At 43.7% G+C, this 19,099-nt stretch overlaps 2 protein-coding genes across 4 annotated transcripts; one reads left to right on the forward strand and one right to left on the reverse strand.

The window, feature by feature from the left end:
* Positions 1-6,028: 6,028 nt before the first annotated feature.
* On the forward strand, positions 6,029-6,784 carry LOC136474341 (auxin-responsive protein SAUR32-like). The gene has a single exon (XM_066471934.1). It carries the CDS (start codon positions 6,174-6,176, stop codon positions 6,588-6,590), a length of 417 nt encoding a protein of 138 aa, XP_066328031.1. The 5' UTR covers positions 6,029-6,173; the 3' UTR covers positions 6,591-6,784.
* Positions 6,785-8,919: 2,135 nt separating this feature from the next.
* Positions 8,920-15,356, reverse strand: LOC136477786 (E3 ubiquitin-protein ligase PRT1-like). Of its 3 annotated transcripts, XM_066476038.1 has the most exons (9): positions 15,109-15,356; positions 13,700-13,728; positions 13,437-13,616; positions 12,907-12,972; positions 12,593-12,766; positions 12,319-12,522; positions 11,457-11,486; positions 10,476-10,561; positions 8,920-9,647 (listed from the first exon to the last, which is right to left on the reverse strand). In XM_066476038.1, the coding sequence occupies exons 1-9, from the start codon at positions 15,222-15,224 to the stop codon at positions 9,237-9,239; spliced, it is 1,296 nt and encodes a 431-aa protein (XP_066332135.1). In that variant the 5' UTR covers positions 15,225-15,356; the 3' UTR covers positions 8,920-9,236. The 3 variants fall into 3 exon arrangements, with proteins under 3 accessions (XP_066332135.1, XP_066332137.1, XP_066332136.1); XM_066476040.1 differs by lacking the exon at positions 11,457-11,486 and having other exon boundaries at positions 10,476-10,552; positions 15,109-15,355; XM_066476039.1 differs by lacking the exon at positions 11,457-11,486 and having other exon boundaries at positions 15,109-15,353.
* Between the last annotated feature and the right edge of the window lie 3,743 nt (positions 15,357-19,099).

Genomic DNA, 19,099 nt, shown 5'->3' on the forward strand with positions numbered 1-19,099 from the left:
CTACTAATGGCCATAGCATGGCTAAAGATGGACTCCATCTTAGTGTAGAACCTTATAGGGCAATTTAGAAACTCTGCATCTTTAGGATGGTCCTATAGTGTAGCACCAGCACCAGCTACATCTTCAGTGTAGCACCAACACTAGCAGCACCATCACTAGCAGCAGCACTAGCACCAGCACCAACTATAATAGCAGCAGCAATAGCACCCCCAACAACCCATTTACTACATCAGAAGTAGCCACAAACCCATCCTGGGCACCAAGCAGGTCAACTAGGAGTGGAGCCATCCTATTTGGTATTGCAATTTCAATGTAAATAGGAGAATAACATCACAATCATGAATACACATAAGCTTTGGCCATGGGACATAGCTATACAACAGGAACATCATAATTGATCTATGCTGCTACCACTATATGGCTGAGTTTCATGGCCAAAGAACAAGTGAACCAGTGATAGATTATTACATATTTGGTCTTAGCCTTGTCCAATAAATTATTACATAAACATCACACAAACATGAGTTTCATAGCAGGGAATACAAACTAAATTTAATAACAAAGTTACTGCATGATCAGATCCGAGAGGTGAAAGGTCCTTGTGTGGTTTTGGTAATTGAGTGACAACCTAGGTGGACTAATTATGTTTATGTGAGATACACAGGTGATTAGTCCACGAGTATATGTGTATGAGCAACATATGCCATGAAGGTGAAAATGGCTTGGAGATGTTGAAAAGCTCACACATGTGATGATGAAGGAGCTCATTACAAATGAGACATGAAATTGAGTCATATGATCAAGGTGGAGAAGATCAAGACATGACTTGGCTTGATGGACCGGTTACAAGTGTGAAGGGCAATTTGGAGGCTTTGGAGCGATGGACCATGTGGCGGTGAAGCTTAAGCAAGACTTAGCGCCGATGGACGAAGGCAACAGTGAAAAGCAAGTGAAGTCAAGATCGATGAACCAATATGATCACGTGATGATATGAAGTGGATCATATCATTGTTGATCATGATCGGTGCATGTGTTGCATCAACATTGAAGGAGATGGAATGGAATGCGCAAGGCAAAGGTATAACCTAGGGCATTTCATTTCATCGGTCATAGGTGTGTAGAGAAGTTTATGACCAGATTTATGATAGATGATTGTACTATCAAGAGGGGCAAACTTGTTTGCATATTGGTCATCTAGTGCCACTCGAGTGATCTAACCTTACATCATCACTAGGATCGAGTGGCGTGGCAAGTTGAGTGGCTAATCCTTTGGAAAATGTTTGTGAAAAGCTAACACACATACACATGGTGGTGTACACTTGGTGGTGTTGGCACATTTACAAAGGAGATGAAGTTGAAGTTGATGTGGATCAACTCAGCGATGAAACGGAGGCGAGAAGGGTTCGAAACTCCATCGGTGGAGTGTCCGCTGGTGCCACCAGCACCCTATACAGAAAAGATAGGGTCTCATAGAGTAGACCGGATGCTGGTCACGTGGTGACCGGACACTGGGGTCCTGTGTCTGGTCAGTGGCAGTAGAGAGTGCATAGGCATCGGTCTTCGACCGGACGCTGGTGCTGAAAGTGACCGGACGTTGGCAAGCTACGTTTGGTCAGGCTGACATATGGTGACGTAGGTAACATGGAGAAGTTGGAGAAGGACCGGACGCTGATGCCACGTCCGATCATGACCGACCAGACACGTTCGGTCGTGACTGGAACCTTACTAGAAACAACCGGACGCTGGGGTCCTGCGTCCGGTCACTTTGAGCAGCTGTGTCCGGTCATCACTTGACCGTTGAGATCAAGCGACTGAGGTTGAACGGAGGCGACACATGGCGAGCATCCATTGATCGGACGCTGAGGTCCTACGTCCGGTCGATCTGACCGGAGCATTCGGTCACCCCGAGTTTTGCCCAGTGAAGGGGTAACGGCTAGCTTAGCCCATGGGCTATAAATAGAATGGGGTCTCGACCATGGCTTGAGTTGAGCACCTCGGGGGACATTGTGTCCATGCTTGAGAGTGCTTAGGAGCCCTACATCTCACATATGCTTGATAGCGATCATCCGATTGTGTGAGAGAGCGATTCTAGTGCGATTGCATTGTGAGGTTGCATCAAGTGGCACTAGGTGATCGAGTTACAAGCCGGTGGTGCTTGTTACTCTTGGAGGTTGCCACCTCCTAGATGGCTTGATGGTGGTCTCCGTCAAAGCCTGCAAGAAGCTTGTGCGGTGCTTTGGAGAAGAGCTTTGTGAGAAGCATTATGCTTGTCCCACAGGAGCCACGAAGAGCAACTCTAGTAAAGCGTGTCATTGAGCTATCCTCACTTTCGGGGTAGGTTCTTGCAGTGCCCGACGTGTGGGCTTGGCGGGTGATGCCAATTAGCCACCAAACCACCAAGTGAGCGGTCGACACAACGGGGACTAGCGTGTTGGCAAGCACGTGAACCTCGGGAGAAAAATCACCGTGTCAACTTTATTCTTCCTATTGGTTTCTTCCTCGTTACATAAGCTTATAATTACTTTTATATACATTGTGCTTGTGTAGTTGCTCTTGTAATTAGTTTGCTTGTATAGCTCACTAGTTACCTTCTTGCTTGTGTAGCATAGAAGTAGCTCCCTTGCGTGACTAATTTGGTTTGTATAACCTTGTTAGTCACTTTGCTTAGTTTGTGTAGCTAAGTATTTGCGCTCTCTAATTTGACATTGGTTGCCTTGTTATTGAGCATTGCTAGTGAGCTTAGTTGGCTTTGTACTTTTGCTTACTAGCATGTTTAGGAGCTCCATCATTGCTTGAAATACTAGTGGCATAGTTTTGTGTGACCTTAATCCTAAAATTGATTAGGTGAGCTCTAGCTACCCCGGCACCTTTGTTGCTTAATCAAGATCTTTGTAAGGTGCTAGAGAACATAGATAGAGGGGTGTTGTCTTGGCTAGACCGATAGTTTTAATTCCGTACTTATTTTGGTTAGCCAATGCGATTAAATTTATAAACAACTATTCACCCCCCTCTAGTTGCCATCTCGACCCTACAAGAGGTACCCCTCCCTTCCCACATAGCATTACAAATGGCATCCCTCCTAAGTGCCATGCCATTGGAGTCTTGGGACTGGCTGTCATTATTGGGCAGGTTCTCAAGTGGGTCAGGTTGGCTGCCAGTGAAACCCTCCTCAGGTGGAACAACTTGGTCAATACCAAAACCTAGGATCTAATTGTGCAGAATACAGCATGCCAATATAAGCTTGACCTGAGTCTTGTATGGGTGAAAGGGCTTGTTATCTAGGATACAAAACATGTTCTTTAGTGCACCAAAAGCCCTCTCCACAGTGACCCTTAGTGATGAGTGCCATAGGTTGAAAAGCTCCCTTGCATTAGTTGGGTGGTTTCTGCTCCCAAACTCAGTCAAGTGGTACCTAACCCCCCTATAGGGGGGTAGGAAGCCACTGCGGCATGCATAGCCAGCATCTACTAGGTAGAATTTACCTACAATTAGACATCTACTGTGAGTGTGTGTGCATTGTTAAGGACATAAGTGCATTGACTAGGTAGTGCAGTTACCTTTAGGTATAGTGAATCCATCATTCCTCTTTATGGCATCAGCTAGGATAAGTGCATCATGGGCAGAGCCCTCCCATCCAGCAAGGACATATGTGAACTTGAGATCAAAGTCCACAGTAGCCATGACATTTTGTGTGGGGTTGTGTTTCCTACCCCTGAAAGTAGCCTGCATGTGTCTAGGCACCCTTGCCAACACATGGGTGCCATCAATGGCACCAATGCAGTCCTAAAAACCATGGAAATAGATTTCATCTATGGCTCTCAAGTACCTTTGATCGTCTCATTCCTAAGCTCACCAACAGCATACAAAACATGGTGGAAGTGTTTGTGCACTGTCTCAATGGACCTCCTAAAAGACTGGTGGATAACTCTAAATCTTTGGTTGTGACCAACCACATGGAGGAACATTGCAACATGCTCCTGTACCGTGACCCCCTCTATAAAAAAACTAGGCTCCTAGCTCTAAACAGATTGCATAAAGCAAAAAAAGGGTGCTCTAGTCATCCTAAGCATAGATAGGCACTCTCCATCATTGGAGTTATAGATCAGGTTAAGGGTCTGCTGCCTGTGCTGGTCAGCTTCATCCTAAGTGCATACAATAGAGGGTCAGGTTCACTATCAGCCCTTTTCCTTTTAAGCCTGCTAGTAACAAAGGACACCATGACTACAACTAGGGCAGCTGCTTGCCTACACATCATCTCATGGCTCACAGAGGGATACATCTACATGCATATAACAATGTAACACAAACTCAGATCATCATAACCTGCCTAGCCTCAACATGATTGTATAATGATTCAGTAAACAAATAAAGCACGGCTGCATTTAGGTACATGCCTCCAGGTGCTCAGGACAACATCATCGACCATATCATAAAAATACTGAAACAAACCATATGAACAACAAGAAACGCATCAGGTATACAAAGCTCATCAAGGAACAAGCAAATCGTAGTAGCAAGCAAGAAAGACTGTAAGAACGACCATCACTGAACTATGATAGCAAACCCTAATCCATCGAGGAACACCAAGTAGTACTCAAATCAGATGAACCAATCATGAACAACAACTAGGATATGAAACCCTAATATCATCGCTGTGAAGGAGGGATGGTTGGGGGTCGATTTCACCTCAGGGTCGGTGTCGGCGTAGTGGGAGGAAGAACAAGACTCGACGAGGCAGACGAAGCAGATCTGACAGGAGAGAAAGCAGATCGGGCTAGAAGAAGAGCTTCACCACCACCGCACCTATAGAAGAAGAGGGAAGAAGACGGCCGCCTCCATAGAGTCCCCACGATTGATGGAGCGGCGCCGCGTCGTAGCAGATCCAAGGCGGGGGAACAGAGACGAAGCCCACCGGGGGAGGACGTCACCACGACGCACACCAGCTCACCACCACAGTCGATCTCTCACGTGGCTAGAGGAAGGTGAAGAGCACGGGGAGGAAGGAAGGAGAAGCAGCAACAAGCGACGCTTATAAAGGCGGAGAAATTCACCGGTGGGGAGAGCGCGCAAGGACCTTTCCCTCTTCCCGCGTGAGCCAGCCGCCGCCATCGAAATCGGCCCAAATTGCCTGCCCTCACGCCGCTCGCAGCCGCGCCCGGGAGAAACGAACCCTAGTTTCGTTTCCCCGGAACTAGGCGGAGAGGGCCGTTTTGCACCCCGGCGCCCGGGCTGCTGAGCGGACCAAGGCTCCCAAACACGAGAGTTACAGCCCACCAGCGCAGTCGGGCTCTTGGGCCACGCTCCCAAATGCACCCTTGGAGTCACTATGCGAAGTTATAATCGGTTATTTTGGGTTCAGGAAGTTCGGGTACGTGTTCGGGTAATTTAGGTACGGGCATTGGGTATCGGGTTTTGCCAACTCCTACTGTGTGGGCATGACGGTGATATGGCGCCAGGTAGAATTCCGCCAGGTACAGAGAGAGAGAGAGATGGCACAACCACGCAGGTAGCTGCGAGGGGTGAGGGCGGCAGCGCGTGGCGTACGTGTGCGACGGCGACGCTCGACTCGCCAGTCTAGACCGAGGATAGAACAGAACTGAGAGAAGTTTTTTTTCCTGCCACCTGTCGACTAGGCAGGAGCAATAGGTCTTAGGCGTTAGGTGGGTTGATGGGCCATAATGAAACCTAGTGGCCTGGTGGGGGTTGAGACTGTTGCGTTGGGCTTTTGACAGACGTCTTGGCGCGCGCCGGGTTGGCAACGGCAACGGGGCCAGGGTAAGTGGGCCTTCGCTTCACCAACGATCCAGGTTTTTTAGAACGAAACGTGTCAGACTGTGAGAAGGAATCCGAGTCCGGCGGATCGGCCACTCCACACCGTCTCCGAGAATCCGCGAGGAGTCGGCACCGAACACTAGCGAACACGACGCGAGCGGAGAGCGCGCACGTACGTACGCACTCACGCTGTACGCACCTACGCACGCAGACACCACCGCCTTCAACTCCTCGTCCCCGACGCATAAATCCGGCGGGTCCCTCCGCTCCCTCATTCACACGTCTAACCAATCTCACACCGACACGGAGACGTCCGACAGGGGATCGCGTCGCGCGAGCTGATCCAGACGGACGACGAGGAAGGCGCTCGCGGGCCGCAGCATACGGGGAGCACCCGACCGATGAAGCCGCAGCGTCACCAACAGCAGCAGGTGCAAGAAGGCGCCCGCGCCCACCTCCTCGCGGGGATCCCGTCGCGGCACGACGACGACGCGGCGCGGACGACGGTCACCAAGGGGTGCGCGACGTTCTGGGTCGGGGAGGAAGGGGAGGCCCCGCGGCGGGTGGCGGTGCCCGTGGCGCGCCTGGGCCACCCGCGGATGCTGGAGCTGCTCGGGGAGGCCAGGGAGGAGTACGGCTTCGCGCACCAGGGCGCCGTCGTCGTCCCGTGCGCCGTCGAGCGGTTCATGCGGGCGGTGGAGGAGGCCTCGGCGTCGGCGGGGAACAGGCACGGGCACCGCGACGGACACCACCACCACTTTCGCCTGCCTCACGTTCACATCGCCCGCTGCTTTAGGCCGTCGCACGTCGTCGCTTAGGATTCACGAGCGCGAGTAGCTACATGCTTTAGGCACCGCTACATGATTGAAAATGGCATGATTTCTATTTTTTATTCTTGTATAAGCAAGTGATTCTTGGTTTCGTGATCCGTCTGTGGTGAAGCGGTTCGCCCAAAGATCACGACTTGAGCACCACCCGTGCTAGAAGGAATGTTGTACCCATCCAGATCAGTTTTTTTAAAACCAATTATCCATTCTTTCTTTGCCCGTCCTAAAATATAAGGTATTCAAGTAATCTTGGTAATAAATAACTTTTTTTTAGAAAAGTTTAGGTATCACAGTGCTTGGGTTTACAATTTGCATAGACCAAGATTGTTGCTTTAAATTTTTAGAGCCCAACTCATTCCTCTCTTGACCATTTGGCTCTTACCGCGTCTCGGACATGATTAGAGATGGCAACAAGACAGATTTGGATCAAGCTCTCGCCCCTGAAACGGTGAAACCTAAACTTAAAACCTAAATCCACCCTAAACAACTCATTGGGTGATAATACCACCATCGCCACCGAACCCGGTGGATCTCCGAAACCCACCACTATACAATCTATGAAATTTGTATGCCAACATAGCAAATGGAATAACACTACCGACAGAGCCCAGGGAAAAGCGTGTCATAGAGGATGGAGTTCGCCGGGGGAAGGATGTGTCGCCGGGATGGAGCTCACTTGGAAAGATGTGTTGCCGGCCGCCGCCGCATTAGAAGGATATGTCGTCCGCCTCTTGAGGGATGCACATCAGATGTCGTTCTATGGTGTGTCGTCCCTTGCGGCCCTACTGACCCGCTACCCTTGCTGGGTGTGCCACGCAGCCTGCACGCATCCTCCCCTGCTGGCTGCGCCGCCTAAGGACTACAAGAGGAGGCGATGGCTACATGGATGAGTCATGTAGGGGTGAGGCCCATAGCAGCCAAGTTCCCGGAATGTTGGGATCGTGGTACGGGAACGCGGTACGTGGTATGTTGTTTCTTAAGTCCATGGAACGAAGAGAGTATACAGCTTGATCTCGTTCCTTCGATTAGTGGAACACATACCAAGTGTAAATGGAATGTGTTCCCAGAACGATGAACAAGATCCTAATTAAATTGGTTGATATCATGAACGAATTAACTAGCACAAGTTTTCACTAAACGTAAGACATAGAAAGCTCTAAAATAGTAAAGATAAAATAGATAACTGAACTCCTCGTGTGGCCTCTCCTCTTTTTTTCCATCAATTGAATTTTTGGCCTCACATTCCATCGGCGTTTCCATGGTGTTCCATCATGTATAACTTAGTTCTAGATTTATAAATACTTTTTTTTAACAAATATACACCTAAATAAATATATAACTAAGTTCTACATGATCCAATGAGTATGAAATTTTTACTACAATTCAAGCATACAATAATTAGCCCACCATAAAATTTTCACCACAATTGGACCATGAAAACTACAACTATGAATTAATTATAGAAAAGCATAGATCTAAAGCTACAGCAAAAAAATACTAAAGCATACCATATTATATATTCACTGTGTAGATCTACTCACGTGGAGTCCAATAAAATTGGATTTTCCATTTTATGATTTTTCTGTGATTTACTATGATTTTTCAAAGATTTAGCCGAAATAAATAAAAAAGAAAAAAGACAAAACCACATTTGAAAACCACTTATAACCGGTCAGGGATATAAAACGAACAGTTTTAAAAGTTATGGGAGAAAAAACAGACTTACCTAAACTTTTTTCCAATACAAAACCCGCACCACACATGATAAATTTTAGGCCCTCGAACTCGGAATTGTCCCAGGACCCAAAATTCATGGGCCCTGATCTAAAACCGTCCCACTGCTATCCCTAGACACAACTACCACTGGGCCAGCTCGTGTAGTGCTAATGCCATGCTTAAATGGGCTATGCCTCCTACCATACTTTAGGGTGTACTAGGCTGTCCCGCGAACTGTCGTGGGCTGCCCCACGCCGACCGCGCCCGTCCCCGCATTAGTATTTGACACTGTAGCACTTTTATTTGTATTTAATAATTATTATCCAATCATGGCCTAACTAGGCTCAAAAGATTCGTCTCGTAATTTACCATCAAATTGTGTAATTAGTTATTTTTTTATCTACATTTAATACTCCATACATGTAAAAATTTGATGTGATGAAGAGAGAGTGAAAAAACTTACAATCTAAACAAGGCCCACTATAATCAACTGGCGATTCTAAAAAATATATATATATAATCAACTGGCACAAAGAACTTCGAAAGCGTAAAGGGGAAGCCAAGGCACACGCGGTAGAAAGAGGTCACAGTCACAGTTCACAAGTTTCTAAAAGCGTTACCACCGGGACAAGTGAGCAGTTTACGCAGTTCATCCCCCAAAAGTAGTAAGCTGGTACAGATTTACCAATACAGTTCTGCATATCCTTATTGCAATTTCATTCGAAACATGCACGGATTTACAGAAGCAGGAAAAATAAAATCATATGGCCCTTAGATGGCAGTAACTAGAGAACCAGGAATATGAACAAGGCCGATCCAGCCATACCAAAGCTTGTGCAATCCCTCCATTTCACATCACACACGTGTAGCCTGCCCCAGCAACATAAAACAAAGGCTTCGCTGCAGCTATGCAATTTGCATCTAGAGTGCCTGATCCTCCTCGTTGCCCTCCATTTCTTGATCATGGATGACTATATGCAACATCGCGCCAGGAGCACCAACTGGTTCTTCAATGGCCGCCTCTCCAGGGCCCTCGTCATTAACCTCCTCCATTCCTTGATGATCAATGAGTATCTGCACCAGTGCAGCAGGAGCAACCACCGCTTCTTCCATCATCAATCCCTCAGGGCCTTCCTCGGGTATGCCATGCTGTCTCAGTATCCCTCGCAAGAGTGCTGAATTGTCAACTTCCATTCTGTGATCAGGGGTGTGCCGCTGATTAAAGCGTCCTGGGAGCTTTGAACTGGAGTTGTAGCAGGCATCGCAAAGGTCAAACCCAATTAACTCAGTGCAGTCCTGGCATTTGTATCTCTTACCACGTATCGGATATACCTGCATGGTGTTCACCAGTTTCATCTTAGCAAACTGAAAATAATTTAATACATGATGCGAAAATGTTTTACAATTGTTGTCCATGTCTGACTTGATATTAAGGTTACTGTAAGGATTGGAAATAGAGGACAATAAGGTTCATCACGGAACAAGCACTAAGATAAAAACTACCATCAGTAAAAGCTAAAAACTGTATTCTGCCAAAGAAAAAGGTTAAAAGCTAGAAGACAATTAGCAAAAACTTAATGTGTTACGATTTGGGTCCTCTAAGAAGCCTACGGAATTAAAGGCAGATGTCTTTTGCGTCCAAGAAAAGGGAATAATCGGTGAACTTCTAAAAAAGCAAAAAACAAAGACTAGTAGTCTCTGCTGTAAAACAACACACGTTTTGAAGCTACTTGGATAAATAGCTGTAACCTTTTAGGATTTAGGTACTAAAATTGAAGGATAACTACAGTAGACCACATGTTGGTATAGACATTCAGCACGTTACAGATTATGACTGTTCTTATATAAGTTATTAGTAGCTTTGAATGATGTATGTTGGTCTCAAAGAACTGGAGGATTTGAATCAACCCTTTCCACAGAAATAAATGATCAACTCAAGGTCTTCCAATTGGCGAGTAACATCAATACAGATAGCATGAATGCTATACACTTGCAGAAAAAGAAAGATGAAACTGTATTTCTATAGACCAATTCAAGGTGAACGATTGTGAAGTCAAAGAAATCATTCTATCTACTTTAACAGTAAATTTTGCTTTGTGTGTATGTTTTACGAGTATTGATAAGCTCAAAACTAATAAAACGTTTATAACTTGTACATACCCCACATGAGTCGCATCCTACTGAAATGTGAATATTTAACAGGTCCTCATCATGCAGTGCTATGCTTCCTTTTCTGCCTGAAGTACCTAAACAGCACAAAAAACACTTGAGTTAGCTACCAAAAAAAGGAGAGAGGGGTACCTAATATGTGCTCCATGCCTTAGTTTTAAGGCCTAATTAAGATCTCAAATTGCATGATGTAATGAACCACAAACATATCTACACCAAGACGGAACCTTGTATGAATATATCTAAACTATTTAAAAATGATTCAAAAACCCAATCCCGTAAAAGGGTTATCCTAGACAATGACTACAGCATTAGTAATCAGAACAGGTGGTTCGGTATCTTCCTGTGGTGGTGGAACCTGCAACTGCCCAGTTTCAACTGTGGCTGTGGCCCGTAAATAACTAGTGACTTGTGTTGGTAAATTAGAAATTCTACAACCTATTGCAGTAGCTCTACACAATGTTAAATATTAGAAGACTTCAACCAATATAAACCATAGCAAATTAGCAATAACATTACATTCCTCTTGATCCACAAACTAGTATCATCCGATCTGATATGCTAGTACTCGTCCCTAGATGGAAAGGTCTAATGACTAAAACAGTATTACAGTTAGTAAAGTAATTCGTTAGAAATGCATATTTTATAGAAGAGAAACATTACACAAAAAACATATCAAAGATACTCTATACAATTTCCATGTCAGGTATTTATATCACACTATTGCTAGAAGCCAACAAAAACTTGAGCAATAAACTATTTTTTTGGAGCACTAAGTGAAATTACACCATAACTACAACCACATGTATTGTTCAGTGATTCCCCAAGATTACAATTAGTTACTACACAAACTACAATCTGAAGTTTATTTTTTGTCTTTATTTGGAGATGTGAAGCCTTTTTGGACAATCTTGTGACAATTATGACTGTTGAGGCCTAAGCATGACTGTTGCCATTGGGTCTGGTGCTCACCACCGCCAACCCTGAGCAGCTTCCGGGTACCTTGAAGAGCACACAACAGAATTTTAGTGTTATTGTAAGGACTGGAAATAGAGTTTTTTTTTTCCATCAGACACGCAGGAGAGTTGTGTATCTTTTATATTAAGAAGGAAAAAAGGGGAACAAGAAAACCCCAAAACAACGAAGATAACCTCAACACACCCCGACACACACGACCACAACAAGCCCACACAAACTAACAAACAAATACTCCAAACACACACAGAGACAACAAACCCACAAACACACACAAACAAGGGATGAACAACCAACGAGCCAAGCAATTAGGCAACACCAAGTATCCGTTCAGTCAACAAGGCTATGCCCTTCGCACCCGTTGGAAATAGAGTTTTCATAGAAAACATTCATAATAGTCAAATTTGCCTAGGCTCTACAATTTTACTGAGTCCACACTGCTGTTGGCGCCCATCTTAAGTAAAACGAGAAAATTGTAAGGAAACTACAGTCACCATCCATTAGCATGGGTAATCAAGGGCAAACAACTTAATATGAAATGTATATGGCTAACCAACGGCACGAGATTGGCTTGGACTACCAAGGGCATATCTTTAACACTGTCAGGTGAAGTTTATACAAATTACAAGGTATCACTCAATCTCATGCATGGTTTGGTCAAGTTTATACAAGGTATCGCTCAATCTCATGCATGGTTTGGATTCCTTATTCTCTCCATATAAGTTAGTGTTACTGGAGGTATCCCATCAGCTAGCAAGTGCCATCAAAGATGACCTTTTTCCCTTCTAACAAGGGATCTTACCCTGTTATATAGGAGATAATACGCGAAGTGAAATAGAACTTGGTAACAAAAGCTTACCTGAAGATGATGCTTCACGATTGCACCGATCCTTCTTAAACTGAACTTTCTGCCCTCTCGATTCATATTCTGCTGGAAAATATTCTTCCAGGAAATGATCAAGGTCCAGGCAAACATTAGGGAAATCTCCAGGGTGAAGACTTCCACAAACATGGCATTTCAGTGTTTCCTCATTCAAGGACGACAAACAGGATACACAATACACTATCACAAAACCAACATAAGTTAATATCTCCAAAACAAGTTAAGTAGTAGTTCTGAAACTAGAATTTACCATGACCACAATTAAGAACGGCAGGTTGATACAGCATTTCCGTACAGAGAGGGCATGAAGCATCCTCCAACTTAATTTTCTTCGAATGCTTATCCGAAATGCTGCCATTCAATGAAACTTCTTGTGGAGGTCTAGCTTTACTGTCTTCATTTCTGTTCTCCCCATCGCTTCCAACTTACAAAAAATAAAAGAAAGTGGGTATATCATATTTAAGACTTATGAGATGTAATGGACATGGAGATACTATTTGAGACTTGTGAGATACTATGGAAGTGGAGATAACTACAACCGTAATTACATGGCAAAATTCTTACCATTATTCTTGAAGTTCAAAAACTCAATGATTTGGGGAGAGTATGTTTGTATGCGCTTCTCTTCCTCTGAAATGTAAGCCGAAAGTGAACATAGAGTTAATTCGTAAAAATGAAAGTGCACACATTACTACTCCCACCGTTCCACATTATAGGTCATTTTGTCTTTTTTTAGATGCATAGTTTTTAGTGTGCATACATAACGTATATCTAGGCAGTAGGCGCATAGCATAAATTGTGTATCTAAAAAAGGCAAAAAACCTATAATTTGGGACAGAGGGAGTAACTAGTAAAATAGGTTGGGGGGGGGGGGGGGGGGGGGGGGGGGGGGGGATGCGCTGGATGAAGCAGCAAGACTCCAAACCAATCACTGTGAAGCAATGAGACAACCTAAGCCAACATGAACACCATACACGCAAAAAATCAATATTGCTCTTGCAATGCTCCTACCCACCATGGTTATCTTTGTTTTGACCTATATCAAAAAATAAATGCAATGCTTGCATATTGGTTTTAGGGTGTAGAATACTCACCTAGTACTTCTTTTTCCCTTCTTTTGTAATCAGTAGTTTCAAGCTTTAGAAGCAAATGATGCAAGAGATGACAGATACTTGGAAAGTGTATATAGGGCTGCCTACACACAGCGCAATGGGATTCCCGGAAAATATGCATAGCTTTGTGGACACACCAGAAACATGACATATGACCACATGCTGCACCAGTAGATGATAAATGAGTTTTGAAGAGTATGACATAGTCAAGCTGTTTTCTGTAAACATGAAAAATGAACTCTTACATAAAACAACTGGTTTGTACAGAAGATCCCTGCAAAACAGATTGGTTAAACAGATGAGATCATTGGTACATTCGTGCAGAATTATAGCCCCGCAGAATGCAAATCAAATATCCCAAACAAACAAAAAAAGGGTACAACATTGTGTTTTTATGCATACACATAATTCAGTGTTACCATGTTGTTTACAGATACAAAAATAGCAATGTGGAGGCTCGGCGTCGTTGTGGTGCCCAACAGGCACTAGCACCACATGAACTCAACTCATAGCAAGCTGAGTAATCACTCATCAGATATTCTATTTAAGTTTGCATAGGCCACTATTTGATTAGTTCCATTTGTGATATTATTGGTTGAGGAAAAATTATGTTGTTCCACAAGACACTGGACTCAGTGAGGTGGCCGAGTCGCTTCACCTCCTATTCATGCTCAGTCATCATTTTGAAAACGCTTTGCCACATTCTGTTCAATAGTATTCTCAGCTGTTTTTTTTTGTTACACTGGAGTTCTGCAAGCATGCTAACTGAATTATGTTGTTCCTATGCATTCAATTTGCCACTTGCCCACTCCCTCGGCTGTTTTTCAAGCAGTCTTACACCCAAAATTTTCTTCATAATAGGTCGTTCCCTCCCGGCTGCACCACCACAATGCCTGTGAGCACCTCAGGCAAGTTATTCCTCCAACACCCTCCTTACTAATTGCAGGCGTCTCCTGCGGCCAGATCCAACAACAACCCTTCCCTGACCCAGCCTGCTGCTGGTCCTCCGCCCCACAGTCGGCAGCACCCCCGCAACCTTGCCACTCCATGCACCACCCGCTACCACAATCGGACTAGCCTACCACCACTGGCTTCTTTCTATGCCCACCAGACTTCAGTGAAGCCCCAACTTGAACCATAACCGTGCTGGAGAGTGCGAATTGTGACACTGATCTGCTGGCTATAAATTCAGGTGCCAGCGTCCCCCAAAGTGCCAGGGCGTACTATGTACTAGAGCAGCTAGGTTCTGTTAACGATATTCCTAGGTACATAATTTTGCAATACATATGAATCGAGCAAGGTGCATAAATGGACATTTGTTTTGCATAGATGTAAACACATGCAAATGAGTCATTCTACAGATTTTGCTGGCACCTTAGAATATGGTGAGGTAAATGTGCCCTGGGCCCTGGTACGATCAATCTCAAAATGATTTAACATAATAATGCAGCGTGCTCTGCCCCTACGAATAAGAATAACGCAATCTAGCATATCGCCGGTAAAGAAATTTAGGGGCAAGCTACGAGCACGAACAATTTGCCGACGTACGTAGGATCAAAGCCTCCCCCATAATCACAAAACGATCTACAGTATCCCGACGAGAGGAGAGGAATCAAAGAGGGGAAAGGGGACGCCGCATCGGCAACAAACTCACAGACAGACGCAGCACATGAACTGCGGGTCGTCCAGATCGTTGGCTCCAGGACCGGCGGCCGTGGAGGCGACCTCCTCCTTCTTCCCCGGCTCCGGCGGGTGGCCGTCGGAGGCCATCCTGCCTCCCTCCTCGATTCGTCTGACCACCCGAAGGAACGGGTGGAATCTGTTGCACCTGCGAGCTGCGAGAGGAGGAAAAGGACACGGAAAGCCGGAAGCGTCGGGGAGGGACGACTTGGGACGGAAGCAGCCCAGCCCACACCGCCTTGTGGAGAATAGCGAAGTTGCGGGCTGAAGAGGGCAGGAGGTGTTTGATAGTGTACGGATCGGATCCAGTTCGGTGCTCAATTATCGTTTCGTCTAGTACTCCGTATTTTCTTTTTCTCTTCATCAAACTTCAAATTCAGATCTCTTATATCTTCTACTCTTTCCATTCCAAATTATAAGGCATTTTGGTTTTCTAAATACATAATTTTTGCTATCTACCATGTCTAGATAATAATAAAATTAATGTATCTAAAAAATAAAATATTTTATAATTTAGAACTTTGATTAGAAGTGGTTATCAATGGTTATATATCCCTCAAAAATCAAAATGATTGTATTCTTCTAATTAAAAAATAGTAAATACCTAATACGATTTTAATAAAATCATGAAAATGTTTTTAAACTTCTAAAAATTTCAATAAAAAACCTAGAGATAGACAGGGACTCGATAAATCTAAATAAAAATTTATCTAAAAATGTTCAAAGTTAGATTTAGGTCTAGAAAGTGAGAAGAATATAAAAAAAACTAGAAAAATACACAAAACATGATAATCGATGCCTAAGCATAATTTTAAAAAATCTTCCACAACAAAAACATGAGATTAAACTAGCATTGATGCATTCAACATTAAATGTATGCTTTCTTTCTGCTAGATGCATCTCATATTTTGTTGTGGAAAGTTTTCAAAACACATTTAGGCATCAATTAGAATGTTATGAAATCTTCTAGTTTTTTCTAGATATATTTTTCCATTCTCCAAGAATTGAATCTAATTTTGGAACCTTCCAGATTTAGAGATATTTTCATGAGCTCTAAAATATTTTATTTATATTTTTTATCCAATATTTTTAGAAGTTTAGAGATTTTTTCATGGTTTAAGAATCTTATCGAATATTTATTGGATCTTTTATAACTATAAAAATGATGAGATTGCATTGACAACCACTTCTAAACCAATAGGGAGGTAATTTAAATATTCCGAGAGTTGAGAGGGTAAGATGTTTTTTTGGAGTTCAAGGTAGGTTTTGGAGTTCAAGATAGAAAAACATATCATGGCAATAGTTCAGGGATGAAAGAGACCTCTTCCAAAAGGTAGAAACCAATTGTGGTTGAGCCAAGTGTGATATATATAGTAGTATAGTAGAGCTAAGTATTTTGCAGACCATATCGCGCCAGAAATTCAAACAAGGATTTTTCAAGCCGAACTTCAATACCCAATAACATCTAATTGGCAAAGTTAGGCATCAATTTCAGGCTGGGCTAAGGTCTAGACGCCTGCCCGCTCTTTTTAGTTGAAAAATAATTAACATAAAAAAGTTTGGGCCAAGAAATTTTTTCGTGGGTTTGCTTTTCGTCATACAGGCCGGCCCTGTCCAGTAGCATGTGTGGCCCAAGCCTCTTTTGCTCAGATCTAATATATTGTAAGTCTTGGGATTCTTTTTTTTTTTGTCTTTTTAAACCCAAAAACGCATACACACGTATATACATAATCCTGTTCGCTTGATCGTATCAGGCATGCTTATCAGTTATGATACAATATTTTTTTTCACAACAAAACAATATCAGCCGGCTTATAAGCCACAAAAACGATCAAGCGAACAGAGTGAATGTGCCCCTACACTTACATACATACGTGTTGACACTGTACTTTATCCTACAAACGCCTCCTCCGAGAGACTGGATGACATATCTCAATATTTTTAACAAAGCCACCAGACCTTTTGCTATTGATAGACACGTCACGCCAAACCAAAGACTTGGACCCCGTTTGATCTATAGAGCTAATAGCTAACTGCTAATAATTAGCTCTTTTGGATCATACGAATCCAGCTCATAGACTAGCTAATTATTAGTTGAGTACTCAATTAACAACTATCTCACTAATTAGATCATACCAGCTAATAATAGTTAATAGTTAGCTAGCTAATATTAATAATGAGCTATTAGTTAATTACTAACTATTAGAGCATCTCCAAGAGAAGGCTAATAATATTCTCAAAACTAAAATTTACGTGATTAGAAGAAAAAACACCGCCCCAACAGCTCCCCAAACTTTCCCTAAGATTTGGTCGCTCTGGAAAATTGAGCCCGCACCTCTCGTATGTGCAAACCGACGGAAAATACAACCACCTTCACTGACCATCCCTTGTTGCTTGTGGGCTACACAACCCACGCACCTTCCTTGTCCTAGGAAACACCTCCTTGCTTCCCACTTCACATCTTCCCTTTCCTCGCTGACCATCAATGCCCACTCCTCAGTTGCCTAAAATTTTTTCATACACTAACCGACGACAACGAGAGCGCCATGGTCAGATAGGAGGAAGACACACGCCAAAGAATATCGCCCTGTTCGCTTGAGCTTGTTTGGCTAATAAGTCATGACTGAAAATACTATTGACTGATTTAGTGTGAGAGAAAAATACTATTCGTTAACTGAAAAAGTACGGTTTATAAGTCAAACAAGCTCAAACAAACAGGGCTTATAACATCACGATTAGGTTGCTCTGTCAGCGAAGCTAAATCCCATACTGAAGTCTAAAGTTAACTTGGCAAGAACCTTTTTCCTTGACCACACACAAACAGACGCTCGGGTCGTGGGCTCGTGGCTTGACTCGGTAATTCTGCGTAGCGCTACTGGGGCTGTTGTTTTATAGGAGTACTATCCTATCCTAGCCAAGTGATGTACACTACAAGAGACGACTCGTCTGTAAAGATGCGTCGCTGTCAACTTATACAGGCCTTATTTAGTTCCTCCATACTCAGTCAAATGTTTATATACATATATAGAGTATTAAATATAGGGGATTGCTATTATACAGGTGCCTGTTTTTTTTGCAAAGGATCAGGCGACGTTGCTGGCCATCTACCATGCTTCTCTTTGTTGCTTTCGTCAGCTGAACAGCAAAATACGGCAGACAACGCATTTGCCCATCGCCTGAGATCTCAGCGACTGAATTCTAGCATATGTGTTAAATATAAACTAAAAATAATTAATTATACAGATTACGACTACTTTACGAGACGAATCTTTTAAGCCTAATTAGCCTATGATTTAACAATAAAGTACTACAGTAACCCATGTGATAATGATAGATTAATTAGGCTTAATAAATTCATCTCACGATTTTTTTATGATAGATTCTGTAATTTATTTTTTTATTAGTATCAAACATCCTATGTGACACCTATGTAATACCCTGAAATTTTACACCCTCAGAAAGGCATAGTGTGTGGTATCCTATTGTGAAAGAAAATTTTCTTCCGGTTGGCCGGATAGCGACCCGACGCGCTGATGAATCCATCCAGTGCCATGCAGCCAGCGACGATCGCTGCACGTCTTGGTCATGCCCGGCCCCATCCCCGCCTGCAAAGTGTTCGAGTGCAAGGTCTCACGCGGCCACGGCCACGCCCATCATGCCCCATTGTGCGAGGCTTGCTGGATGCGGCCGCCATGCCGCTGTACTCACCGCAGCGTGCACCACACGTTGCTGCCACAGCTGCTAGCCTGCTACTCACATATTTTCAGTTGCGTACTACTGGTAGTACTAGTTTTCTGCCGTTGCGAAATCATTTGACCGTTTCCACATGGAATTCTAGTAAGCGCTTCAAGGAAATCATTTGACCGTATTAATTAGGATGTTCACTAAACAAAAAATGTTAAAAGCAGTTCTAATGCTAAAAATTATAGATAATTTCTATGTCTATTAATTTATATAGACAATAC

This window comes from Miscanthus floridulus, chromosome 8, assembly GCF_019320115.1.
Source record: "Miscanthus floridulus cultivar M001 chromosome 8, ASM1932011v1, whole genome shotgun sequence".
In the NCBI taxonomy this organism is placed as follows: Eukaryota; Viridiplantae; Streptophyta; class Magnoliopsida; order Poales; family Poaceae; genus Miscanthus; species Miscanthus floridulus.

Excerpts from the sequence above, each read along its gene's own strand:
- LOC136474341 (XM_066471934.1), top strand. The coding sequence starts at position 6,174 with ATGAAGCCGCAGCGTCACCAACAGCAGCAGGTGCAAGAAGGCGCCCGC.
- LOC136477786 (XM_066476038.1), bottom strand. The coding sequence starts at position 15,224 with ATGGCCTCCGACGGCCACCCGCCGGAGCCGGGGAAGAAGGAGGAGGTC. Across the intron at positions 11,487-12,318 it reads TCGTGAAGCATCATCTTCAG|GTACCCGGAAGCTGCTCAGG; the intron begins GTAAGCTTTTGT and ends GTGCTCTTCAAG. Across the intron at positions 10,562-11,456 it reads GCTGCTCAGGGTTGGCGGTG|GTACTTCAGGCAGAAAAGGA; the intron begins GTGAGCACCAGA and ends TGTGCTGTTTAG.